The sequence below is a fragment of the Furipterus horrens genome, unplaced genomic scaffold, assembly GCF_987537825.1.
Source record: "Furipterus horrens unplaced genomic scaffold, mFurHor1.1.pri manual_scaffold_2, whole genome shotgun sequence".
NCBI lineage: Eukaryota > Metazoa > Chordata > Mammalia > Chiroptera > Furipteridae > Furipterus > Furipterus horrens.
The window spans coordinates 194,360,375-194,373,540 of NW_028327172.1; the positions used below are offsets into that span (position 1 = coordinate 194,360,375).

The 13,166-nt window shown below is 39.0% G+C and overlaps 1 protein-coding gene across 2 annotated transcripts in view; it reads right to left on the reverse strand.

Annotated features, from left to right (window-relative positions):
- LOC150020233 (kelch-like protein 5) overlaps positions 1-13,166 on the reverse strand; it is a 105,915-nt gene that overhangs the window by 25,096 nt on the left and 67,653 nt on the right. Inside the window, exons 9-10 of one of the 2 annotated variants that reach the window (XM_090266983.1) lie at positions 10,665-10,877; position 9,984 (exon numbers count right to left, since the gene is read on the reverse strand). In XM_090266983.1, coding sequence (XP_090123109.1) covers position 9,984; positions 10,665-10,877 — 214 coding nt within the window. The remainder of the gene's footprint in view (positions 1-9,983; positions 9,985-10,664; positions 10,878-13,166) is intronic. The other variant, XM_090266984.1, reaches the window with a different exon arrangement.

Here is a 13,166-nt window from a genome sequence, read left to right on the forward strand (position 1 = left end):
AGGTTACAGGGCAGGCAGCATGGGGTCTCTGGCCCTAACATAACCTTTAAAAAGAGTAGGCACAAATATACAGTATTCCCTCACTTATCGCGGGTATTATATTCTAGACTCCCCCGCGAGAGTGAAAATCTGCGAAGCAGGAACCTTGCATTTATTTTAGTATTTATATATATTTTAAGGCTTTATAAACCCTTCCCACACACTTATAAACTGTTCCCAGTCCCTTATTAACCTTTCCCACACTTTTATAAACACTCCTATGTCTTAAACATATTCTACACTCTTAAACCTATGTCTCTTTAACAACATAAGTATACAGTACCTCAAAATCCCACGATATAGCGAAAAATCCGCGATAAATAATTAAATATAATTTTAAAAAATCCTGTGATACAGCGAGGCGGCAATAAGTGAACTGCAATATAGAGAGGAACTACTGTATTCTAACATTTTCTTAGTAGCTATTTAGAACCAGCCCCAGTTTATTTGTTGGGCTCTATATTAAACAGAAGCGATCAAGAACCCAATGAGCAGACTACTATCCAACTAATGCTTTTCATTACACAGACACTGGAAATAAGGTAAGGCCCAGGAAGACAGCTTGAAGAGGGTGGAAGGTCTGAGTGTTTGTTTGCTAAGAAAGACTCAGAAATAATGTTGGTCAAACCACAAGGGCCATGTTACAGAAAGACTCAAAATCTAGAAAGAGGAATTAACACCTTCTGTGGTAAGAAATAAAAAAATTGCAGGAGTTTTTGAGCAGAGTAGTAACAAGTTACCAGAAGAGTTAACAGAGCACATTATAGTCTCCATAGTCAAACTGACTGAATCCTCACTTCACCACTAATTAATTAGTTGCGTGATCCTGGGGAAGTTACTGAAATTCTGTCTTGGTATCCTCGTCTATTTAAGAGGGTAATAATAACACTCTTAGAGTTGCTATTAAAATGAAATAATACAGGTCAAGTGCTTAGCATAATGCCTTGCCCACATTAACAACATAAATAAACATGATCCAAATATGTGGGCTGCTAGGAGGCTCATTGGAATTAGAAAGATAGTAATGGAAATTTGGAAATATAAGACCCATTTGAAAAAAGTCACTTGGTGACTGCAGATTTTAAGGTTTGAGAAGGGGTTGGGGGGGCAGCAACAGTAGATATATATTGTCTACTTTGGGTACTTGGTATCTGAGTTCCCTTCCCATGCTTGGGGAATGTTACACTGTATGTATGAGTCTTGATGAGAGGCAGGAGCCCGTCTCCCGGAAAGATGAAAAGACAGATAAACATTTTCTTTGTTCTTGGAAGTTTAGGGTACAGGACTGAGCTAAACATCGTCAAATGGATGCTTGCAGCTAGTATTTAAAATCTAAAGCAGGATTTAGAAAGAAGATGTAGCCCCTGCCTGTTTCTCAATAGCCTTCCAATAAATTTCTTATCTACTTATATGAGGCAGAGTTGGTGTCCACCGAAGAATGATGAATTATAAATCCAAGTTCTCAAGTCTGGGAGATGTGGTCTGAGAAGCTTTGAACACACAAAATTTGAGGTGAAAGTTGAACACGAAACAATGTATTTTATGCAAGCTGGAAATATAAAAATAAAATCAAAGCTAGAGAGTATAATTAATATGGGGATAACAGTTAAAGCCTTGGAAAAGAGAGGGAAAGATAAGCAGCGCTAGGAATCACTACAAAGCTAAGCACCAGTTCTAGGTTCAGAGCAGATACTTAATACTTAGTTTTTCAGACTGATTATCTGGACTGTGGTGATCTACTATTTATACTATAACTCAAATCAGTTATCTTACTTTATGCATTTCTGTACTGTTTACTCATCAAGCCTATATTTAGAACTTAAGCATCTATATATACATAACACTATGCTATGTGTTAAATGGAATCATATCCATATGTCTGTATCTATATCTATCTTTGTCTCCACAAACCTAAAAGTTAAGTAACAATATAAGACTTTATATAAGAGTTCATATTTTTATATTCCTTAGAAATGTCGCAGAGAAGAGAAACCTTTAGACGTGATTAATGCATCAAGTGCATTAGCCATACAAGTAATTCAAGAGAAGGCAGAGGACAATCTTCATACATTAGACAAATACTTACTGAGGCTGTCTAAGTGCAAGGCACTGTTCTAGGCTCTGGGAATATGTTAGTGAACACAGCAAAATCCTTGCTGTTCTGGAGCTTGCTTGAGGGGAAGAGGTAGACACACTTTCATAAACGAAAGTATCAGGTGCTACGAAGAAACATGAAGCGGAGTAAAGAGATAGAAAGTGGTAAGCAAAAGATTAGAAAGTGACGGGCAAGAGGTTGCTACTGAATGGTTACAGAAGTCCTCTTTAACATTTGAGAGATCTGAGTGAGTAATTTCTGTAAGGCACAGAACATCCATGAGAGGAATAGTTAGGGTAATAAGTCTGACATGCGATGCTTGGCATGCTAGAGGAACAAGGAGGCCAATGGGACTGAAGCAGGAGGGAGGGGACAGGGAGAACGAGCTGAGATCAGAGAGGCAGCCAAAATCAGGGCGGTATTGTCAGGGGATTGCAGACTGTTAGAATTCAGAGGAAGAGATTAATGTATACTGAGAGATAATACCTAGAAAGCTCCTAGCACAATACCTGGCACTGGGTAGGCAGTATGTATGGTGTTGGGTCTATCATTATTACTAGTAATAACTGTTGCAGGAATGGTACAAAGAATTTCTAGATGCTGTTGACCCAGATTTCCCAATTTTTTTATTTTACTACATATTCTTTCTATGTATGTATGTATTTTTTCCTTGAATTGTTTCAGAATAAATTGCAGAAATGATGCCCCTGTACCTTTAAATACTTCAGTGCATCTTCCTCAAAAAAAGAAATTCTCTTACAAAACCATAATACAATCACCAAAATCTGGAAATTAACATTAATACAATGCTGTTACCTAATCTGCAGACCTTATTTGGATCTTGTCATTTGTCCCAGTTATGTCCTTTATAGCAAAAGAAAATCCAAGATGATGCATTATAATAGCTGTCATATCTCCTTAGTTTCTTGTAACCTGAAACAATTCCTAAATCTTTTCTGTATTTTTGACCTGATATTTTGGAATATTACAGACAAGGTATTTTGTAGCATGTCTCTCAACTTGGATTTGTCTTTTTCTCATGAATAAATTCAGTTTATACACTTTTGCATGAGCACCACAGATGTGCAGCTGGGTTCCCTGTGCGTCTTATAAAGTGCACATGCTGCTGGGTAGTCTCATTACTGGCATATGACCTCCGATCACTTGGTTAAGGTGTTACGTGCCAGGTTTCTCCAACGTAGTAATACTATTTTACCCTTTGTAACTAACAAGCAGATGGTTGGGAGATCCTTTGAGGCTAAATATCCTGTTGCCAAACTTTCACCTACTAGCCTCAGCATCCATTGATGATTCTTGACTGAATTAGTTATTATAATGATGGTTGCCATATGGTGATTTTTCTCATCTTATCTTTGCTTCTACATTTATTAGTTGGCATTCTACTATTATAAGGAAGAGCTTTCCTTTCTCCCTTCTTTATCTGAATCAGTGTGATCATCAATACTTATTGATCTAAAAGTTATAATCTTTATTTATTTTGATGCTGAAATTATCCTAGATTGGACCATGATAGCCCCTACAGACTGTGTTCCTTGACCCATCTTCATCATTGTTTGAGCACTTCCTACTTTCTGGCTCTACAAGATGTTCTAGTCTTGTGTTGTACTTTTTCTACCCCAACGTTAGAGCCAACCATTTCTCCAAAGAGCTCTTTGGCCATATTTATTACTATTTCAAATCCATTTTTCTTCTGTTTCCCCAAATAAGAGATTACTTAATACCTTTTGTTGAATCCATTCCACCAACCGCAAATAATGTACCAACAGTTGACTTCCTAGGTTTTGTCCGAGGACTTTGTAACATGGGCCGTCTCTCTGGTAATAAGTGATACTTCATTGCTTCCATAATTAGTTTCTGACATTCTATATCATCCCGAAAAAGTGCATTATTTTCCATGTCTGCCAGGAACTAGGAAAAAAAAAAGTGAGTATATATACTGAATGATCAAGAAAATGATAAATGTAAAAGAATAAACTACATAGTTTACAAATGGAAATAATTTCATTTAAATTTTAATCTTAATTTTAAAAACTCCAAGTCTGGACACCTATTCCAAGTAAGATATGCAACACTTATAAGAGTTATGTTTTAAATTTCATTGAAAATAAAAAAAAACTGTGAGGGATAAGCGGTATGCTCTAAAATCTTAATAGTGTTTATCTCTGGGTAATAGGGAGACTGGTGCTTTTTTAATTGTTTTTTTTTTTTTTTTACTATTTTTCTATGTTTTCCAGATTTTCTAAAATAAATCATCTTATTTTCTTAATTATAAATAATTTTAACTGAAGAGGAATAATTATAAGTTGACTAATTATAGACTGCATTTATCTGTCCTCTTTACAATCTGCAAACAACAGCAAAAACAAACTTAACAATTTCTTAAGGAGCAAAGAACTCTAACTGGTGATTATTCTAAGAGAATTAAAATCATTTGTGAGTCACCAAATCCTATTTTTTTAACTTGTGTGGTTTTATGTAAATGCATATACCCTTCCTCTAAAAAATGTATTTCTAAATAGAGTATGAGTTGAAGAACATTTTAATTTTCTTCCAGATAGACAGCCAGTTCTGCATGAGCACCATTTATGAAATGATCCCCTTCATTTCCAACCAGTTGAAGCTTGGTCATATATTACATTCTCATAAATAGATTCTGGATAAATGAGATCTATTTTTTGAATCTTTGTTCTGTTCCATTGATCTTATTTGTCTATTCCTATTCTAATACCATATAGTTTTAGTGTTTTTATAGCATTTCTAATTATCTGATATAAATTGAACCTCATTGTTCATTTTAATAGTTTTCTTGCTATTTTTGAATCTTTACTTTCCATATAAACTTGAGATAAATTTATCTAATTCCCCTTCACCATCTTGGTCCTTTTGGAATTCTAATAAAAACTGCATTAAATTTCTTTATTAATTTTAGGAGAATTTACATTTTTATGCTATTAAGTTTTTCTGTTGAAGAAGCCTTTCCTTTTGTTGTATTGCTTTCTTCATATAGGTCTTGTGCCTTTCTTTTATTAAATATATTTTTATGTATTTTATTATTTTTATTGCTATTGAAAATAAAGTTTTAAATTTGTTTTACATATTTTTTTTTACTGGAAAAGAGGTAAATCTATTGATTATTTTATATCTGTATTATAACCTACACTTTACCACATTCCCTTATAAACTTCTAGCTATTAGGCATACAATCGTAATCATCACCAGTTGGCATCTTTTTCTAATGTGTATGCCTATTATTCCAGTTTTATTTTATTATTGCAATTACTAAACCCTTCCAAGCAATGTTAAGTAATTCGAGTGACAGAGTATTTCTGTTGCTGGTTTTAATTGATATGGTTTCAGTGTTCCACTATTTAGGATAATAGTTGCTGTAACATTTAGTAATCCATCTTTATTATATTTAGGTTGTTTTCTTCTTTATCTATTTTACTTTAGAGTCTTAAAATTAAGAATGATTGTTAATTTTTTTCCAAATATCTTTTATACATTTATTGATATGATCATATGGCTTTTTTTTCTCACTTAAGTTATTAATATAATTAATAATTACCTCAATGGATTTCCTGAAACTCAACCATTCTTGCATTCCTGAAAAAAGACGTTCCTGGTCTTCCTTTTGATACTCTACAGAATTACATTTAATAAGAAGGTATATTTTACATATCATATAATTTACTATTTCAAGTATGCAATCCAGTGGTTTCTAGTAATTGAGCAATTACGGTAAATTGAGGAATTTACCGTAAAACAGTTGTGGAGCATTTTCATCATCTCAATTAAATTATGCCTGTTTACTGTCAATCTCTCTCCCCATCTTCTGTCCCAACCACCAATCTGTCTTAATAGATTTGCCTTTTTACATGTTTTATATAAATAGAACCCTACAATATGTAGTCTCTTATATCTTGCTTTTTAAATTTTTGTTTTTGAGGCCCACTATGTTTTGAGGTCCACCCATGTGTGGCATGTATCAGTATTTCATTTCTTTTTATTGTTGAATATTCTGTTGTATGGTTCTACAACATTTTGTCTATCTGTACATCAGCTGATGGACACTTAGGCTGTTCCAGTTTCGGGCCACTATGAATAAAGCTGTTAAGAACATTTGTGAGCAAGTGTTCATGTGAATATATATATTTCATTTTTTTTTTTTTTGAGTAGACATCTAGGAGTAGAATTGCTGGGGCATATGGTACATTTATGTTAACTTTTTAAGAAACTGCCAACCTGTACGCAAAGGTGCTGGCACCGTTTTACATTCCCACCTGTAGTGTATGAGAGTTCTCGTCTCTCCACATTCTTACCGACAAATGTTACCATCTCCTTTGTCTCAGACATTTGAGTGAGTGGGAAATGTGGTTTTACTTTGCATTTCCCTAATGACTAACAATATGGAGAACATGTTCATGTTTTGATAATGGAAGAAACTAAAGAGTTTCCAAAAGAAGTCATTGTAAAATAATTTGTGGCCTTTGGAAACCAAGAACACCACAGTAAAGGCCAAAAAGCCAAATTAAGACATAAGCCTCAGGACTTATGTTAAAGTATACATTTTGGTATTATTCCATATTTTTCCTGTGCACACAAATACAGTTATGCTTGCTCCAGAAAGCATTAATGAATTTAAACTGAGTTGGTTTGTTTAGGTTAATCTTAATGTTTATATTACTTCTATATAGGATAACTTATAGCTTCAACCATGGTAGCTGTTCATTTGTGGACCTTCATGAAGTATGTTTACTCGTCGTCGGCAGCCGTCCGTCTCGAGAGACGATGGTGTAGCTTCTTAAGTGTCTATCTGCACCGCCGAGAATGGCTGTGCAGTCCGACTCGGGAGTGACACGGCATCTGTCTCCTCCCGTGTTGAATTGACATCTTGCGATGACGCTGGAGTGTCCTCTCCAATGAAGCTGAAGCTACAGAGCCTGGGCAGGGTGATATGGAGGGTCTGCTGTTGCCCATGCAGCAGACCCCCCCTCTCTTCGCAGCTGAAGGGTCCAAGGGAAAGACGGAGTCGATACAGCTTGGCTTCAGGTGCGCCGCAGGAGTTGCCGGTGTTGACTACAATGTCAAACCGCCTTAGGGACTCCGGCTCCGGATTTTCTGTCGGGGTTTACTCCCTTAGCCTTTCCCCAGAAGAGGTATGCCGCAAGGCAGCGGAGGTTTTTTGGAGTCAGAGTTTTCCTTCTCTGATGTACCCTGACTGGAAGATCGAACCAGCGACACTTAGCTCGCAGGCCGACGCTCAATCCACTGAGCTAAACCAGCCAGGGCAAAAAGTATGTTTACTAGAGCTGTCTAAAGCTGTGTACCTAAGATCAGATACATGCTTAGATGTCTATATTGTTTCTACTGTCTCATATCAATGAATAACTTTTCACTGTGTGCAGTACAACACTGAACCTGTGGTAATTTATGGGGCAAAGTGCATAAAAACTTCCATAATCCTTTCCTGGATTATAATATTCAATAAGCATAGTATGAATTAGTTTCTTCCCAGTGCAGGTTAAATGCAGGTGTAACATTACTTCTTTCTACAAAAAACAAAACAAAACAAAAAAACACATACCCAAAGAACCAACTCTGCTTCTTATTTCACAGAAAGCAATTATTATCCCAGCAACTTTACTTTTTATTCTTCTTTTAGTTATTTCTAATTTATTAAATAACACACATATATACATTATATTCCCATTGTTCTAAAACTACAAAATTCTTTTTAACAAATATACTTTATTGATTATGCTTAACAGTTGTTCCAATTTTCCCCTCTTTGTCCCCCTCCACCCAGTACTCCTCTTCCCTCTGGAAATCCCCACCCCCAACCTTAGTTCATGTCCATGGGTCATGCATATAAGTTCTTTGGCTTCTCCATTTCCTTTTACTATTCTTGACATCCTCTTGTCCATTTTGTACCTACCAATTACACTTCCTAATCCCCATTCCAGCTGATAACCCTTCAAATGATCTCCATATCTATGATTCCGTTCCTGTTCTTGTTGTTTGCTTAGTTTGTGTTTTTAGATTCAGTTGTTGACAGTTGTGAATTTGTTGCCATTTTAATTGTTCATAGTTTTGATCTTCTTTTTCTTAAATAAGCCCCTTTAACATTTCATGTAATAATGGCCTGGTGATGATGAACTCCTTTAGCTTTATCCAGCTAGGAAGCACTTCATTTGCCTTTCCATTCTAAAGGGTAGCTTTGCTGGAAAGAGTAATCTAGGTTGTAGGTCTTTGCTTTTCATCACTTTGAATTATTCTTGCCAGCCCTTTCTTGCTTGCAAAATTTCTTTTGAGAAATCAGCTGATAGTCATGGGAACTCTTTTGTAGGTAGCTCTGCTCTTCTCTTGTTGCTTTGAAGGTTCTCTAGCTCTAACCTTTGGCATTTTAATTATGTGTCTTGGTGTAGTCCTCTTTGGGTCCAACTTGTTTGGGATTCTGTGTTTCCTGGACTTGTATGTCTATTTCCTTCTCAATTTAGGGAAATTTTCTTTCATTATTTTTTCAAATAAGTTTTCAATTTCTTGCTCTTCCTCTTCTCCTTCTGTCATCCCTATGATTCGGATATTGGTACTTTTGGAGAGGTCCCAGAGGCTTCTTATACTATCCTTGTTTTTTTTGATTCTTGTCTCTTGCTGTTCTGGTAGAATGCTTATTTCTTCCTTATGCTCCAAATCATTTATTTGAATCCTGGCTTCCTTCCCTTCCCTGTTGGTTGCCTGTATATTTTTCTTTATTTCACTTAGAATAACCTTCATTTCTTCCCTTATGTTGTTGCCATAGTCAGTGAGTACTTTGAGCATCTGATCACCAGTGTTTTGAACTCTGCATCTGAAGGTCAGTTACCTCCGTTTTGTTTAGTGTTTTTTCTGGGGTTTCGTTCTGTTCTTTTGTTTGGGCGATATTTCTTTGTCTCCTCAATTTGGTGACCTCCCTGTTTGTTTCTGTGTGTTAGGTAGAGCTGCTTTGACTCCCTGTCTTAGTAGTGTGGCCTATTGTATAATAGAAAAGCACCTGTAAATTGTGTGAGGCAGAGCCTTAGGTAATTGCCATGGAAGGGCAACTGGCTTCGTTGCTTTGTGGTTCTGTGTTGGGGGGAGGCCTCAGATAGGAGACAGTGCCACTGCCTGACTTCTGGAGTTTTGCCTGGCACTCACTCTGTTTCTAGTCACTTCGTTTCACCCACTCCCCGTATGCAACTGGCGCCCTTACAGCTGTTGCTGTGGTGCTGAATCCGAGTGGGTGGGTTTGCTTACATTCTAGGACTGTGGGGCCCCGTAAGAGGAGTCTCCTGATAATCTGGCAGTTTTCTGCCACCCCAACCCCCCACCTGTTTTTACAGCTAGAAGTTATGAGGATTCATTTTCCTGGTTCTGGGATCCTGGGCTATGTCGTCCTGCCTGTGGCTATTATCGCTTGTTTCCAAGGTATCCCTCCTGATTTGTATCTACCACACATGAATGTGGGATTCCTACTCTGCCGCTGCTGCCACCTCTCTGTGCTACACCATGTCTCCTCACCTCTCTGCCCATGTTCACGTCTCCACTCCTCCCTGTCAGGATAAGTGTGGCTTCTTTAAATCCTTGGTTGTCGGACTTCAATTACAGTTCAATTTTCTGATACTTCTGGGTGTTATTTGTTTTGAGGTTTAGTTGTAATTGTCTGTGGTTGCACAAGGAGGTGAAGCATGTCTACCTATGCCTCCTCCTTGACCGGAAGTCGCCAAAATTCTTAATAAAACCTCGATACTTTACATGACCTGCCCCTACCTCCATCCCAGTCTTCCTCCTTTCCTGCCACTCTCTCCATCACTCTGTATTCTGTGACTACAGCGGCTGCCTTTGAGTTTCTGAATGAGTCATATTCCTTTCTGCTTTGGAGCGTTCATACATGCTCCTATTGGCTTTCCTAAATCCACTCAATGTTCTCTATTCCTTGAACTACACTGAGCACAAAAGGTGGAGTCTGAACTACTGTCTAAATCTCCCACTGATGTTAGGTTTCTTTACCTGGCTGCACACTTGGATTTCATGAGGCCAGTCTGGATGACTTGATAAAGCTTCTAAACCTCATGAGCCTTTTATTTTATTATTTCATTTTATATCCAAATATGTTAGAAATGCCCTGCTCCTTTTCACTTATTCAGCCTCCGGCCTCTAATTCATTATCTCTGAAATTCACAAAGCTCCTTTTCTTTTATTAGGTACAACATCCAGTATAAAATGGTATACAATGAATGTTTTTCTTCTGATTCAATTAATAAATTATATTACCAATTCTAAGGTCAGTTTAAGTAGGCAGTTATGAAAGCAGAACCTAGAGAGGCTCTGAGGAGACAGAGAGATGGCTAGAGCAGATAATCCAGTATTTACAAAGCTCCTAAGGAAAACTGCATATGGTGGATGATCAGTAAAGAATTACTAGTTTTTCTGAAAGTGTCAGAGGCCTATACTTGTTCTTTTTTATTCCTAGTTCTCCTTCATAAGAAATTACCTCTCCACACAGTCTGAGAGTCTTGAAGTCAAGTTGGATGCGGGAGCATCATGTCCTCCAATAGCATACAGCAATCCATTCCAGGTGGTCACTCCTACTCCCCCTCTCCTTTTTGACATTTGTGCACAGAGTGTCCACTTATTTGTATGAGGATCAAAACACTCTACTGACTTGAGACAAGAACTTCCATCACGACCACCAACTGCATAAAGTCTGTAAAAAGAACAAGCAAAATGATAAAGAAGATATCTATGCTTAAGACAAAGAGGTCATTCTTAACAGTCTTTCTTTGAATTTAAAGTGCCATCAGTTATAAGACACAGTGTCAATTTATGTTTCATTAGGAAGGTGATATGCCATCAATTAAATGACATATGTACATATATATATATGTATATATCAGATATCTCTACACACACATAAGAAAGAAAACAAGCTCACATGAAAGCAATGACAGCTGTTTCACAGATGCCATCTGTTTGACATCTGTCTGATACATCACCCTTAATTGTAAGATGCCATTGCATTTTTAGAGATGTTGAAATGTATTTTAGAATATAGAACATATGGTATATAAATAAACCATGCCTTATTTCCTAAATAACTAAGATAGGACTTTGTTATAAAGGAGAGAAACTAACCTTTCAGCACCTATCACAGGTAAGGCATTTTACATGTATTTATTTAATTATCACAACGATGCTATGAGAAGCCATTTGTATCACTGTTTCACAGCTGAAGACATTGGGACTCATGGAGATTAAGAAACTTGAATGGGGTTACCCACGAAGAAGCAGAATCAGGATACAGACTTACAATAATGAGCAACTGTACAATGAGCACTTATCTGGGATGTACTTGTAATAAAATAGGAGAATAAAAGGATAGCTTGAAACAATGGTATATAAATTAATATTTACTATATATAAACAGTGATCCTCCATTAATTTAAATTACTGCAGATAAAGATACTGTAAGTTATCTAAAATAAATCGTCGTCGTCGGCAGCCGTCCGTCTCGAGAGACGATGGCGTAGCTTCCTGAGAGTCTATCTGCACCGCCGAGAATGGCTGTGCAGTCCGATTCGGGAGTGACAATCCCTGCCGCACTTGGTACAGGTGAAGGCAGATGGCCGTTGTTGCTGCTGTTGACGCTGCTTCCGCCTCGATCTTTTCTGGGCCGCCTCCTCGTTGCGCGCAGCCTCTGCACGTGACGTACCTTGCCTGACCGCGAGCCTCCAGGCTAGGCGGTCGTCTGCTTGAACTTCCCATGTGTTGAGATTGATGGAGCATTGTGTCATGTCCTTTTTGCAGATGTCTTTGAACCGCAGTTTTGGGTGCCCTGTCATCCTCTTGCCTTCTGCTAGCTCGCCGTAGAGGAGGTCTTTGGGGATACGGCCTGCATCCATTCTTTTGACATGGCCGAGCCACCTGAGGCGTCTCTCGCTAAGAACTGCATGCAAACTGCTCATATTGGCTCGCTTCAGCACCTCGGTGTTGGGGACCTTATCCTGCCAGGCGATATGCAGGACGCGTCGCAGGCACCTCATGTGGAAGCTGTTGAGTTTCCTTTCGTGCCTTGCGTAGGTGGTCCACGTCTCGCTGCCATAGAGGAGAGTGCTGAGTACGCAGGCTTGGTAGATGCGCAGTCTGGTTTTCTCAGTGAGGCTGGAATTGTTCCACGCTCGCCGGTTCAGTCTGGCCATAACTGTGGCTGCCCTGGCGATTCTCCGGTTGACCTCCAAGTCGACTGACAGAGAGCTCGAGATGGTGGACCCGAGGTAAGTGAAGTCGTTGACAACCTCCAGGGTGTATCCGTCGATGGTGATGCATGGGGGAGCCCCCGTGCCTTGAGCCATAACATTCGTCTTCGTCAGGCTGATGGCTAGTCCGAACTCCTTGCATGCGTGGGAAAGGCAAGTGACTAGCTGCTGGAGTCCCTCTTCGGAGTGTGATGTCAAAGCTGCGTCGTCGGCGAAGAGCATCTCACGGATGAGCACCTCTTTGACTTTGGTCTTGGCTCGTAGACGGGCCAGGTTGTAGAGCTTGCCATCGGATCTGGTGTGAATGAAGACACCCTCGCTGCAGTCCTTAAAGGCGTATTGGAGGAGCATGGAGAAGAAGATTCCGAACAGCGTAGGCGCGAGGACGCAGCCCTGCTTTACTCCGCTGCTGACTGGGAAGGCCTCAGAGGTTGCGCCGTTGTAGGACACCGTGCTGTGCATGTTGTCGTGAAAGGACATGACCACAGCAAGCAGATGTGGTGGACAGCCAATCTTCCGTAGCAAGCTGAAGAGTCCGCTTCGACTGACCAGATCAAACGCCTTCGTGAGGTCAATAAAGGTGAGGTAGAGTGGTTTATGCTGCTCGTGACACTTCTCCTGCAGCTGGCGTAGGGAGAAGATCATGTCCACTGTTGATCGGCCAGCTCTGAAGCCACACTGGGACTCTGGGTAGACGCGGGAAGCAAGGGTCTGCAGGCGGGCAAGAGCGACCCGGGCGA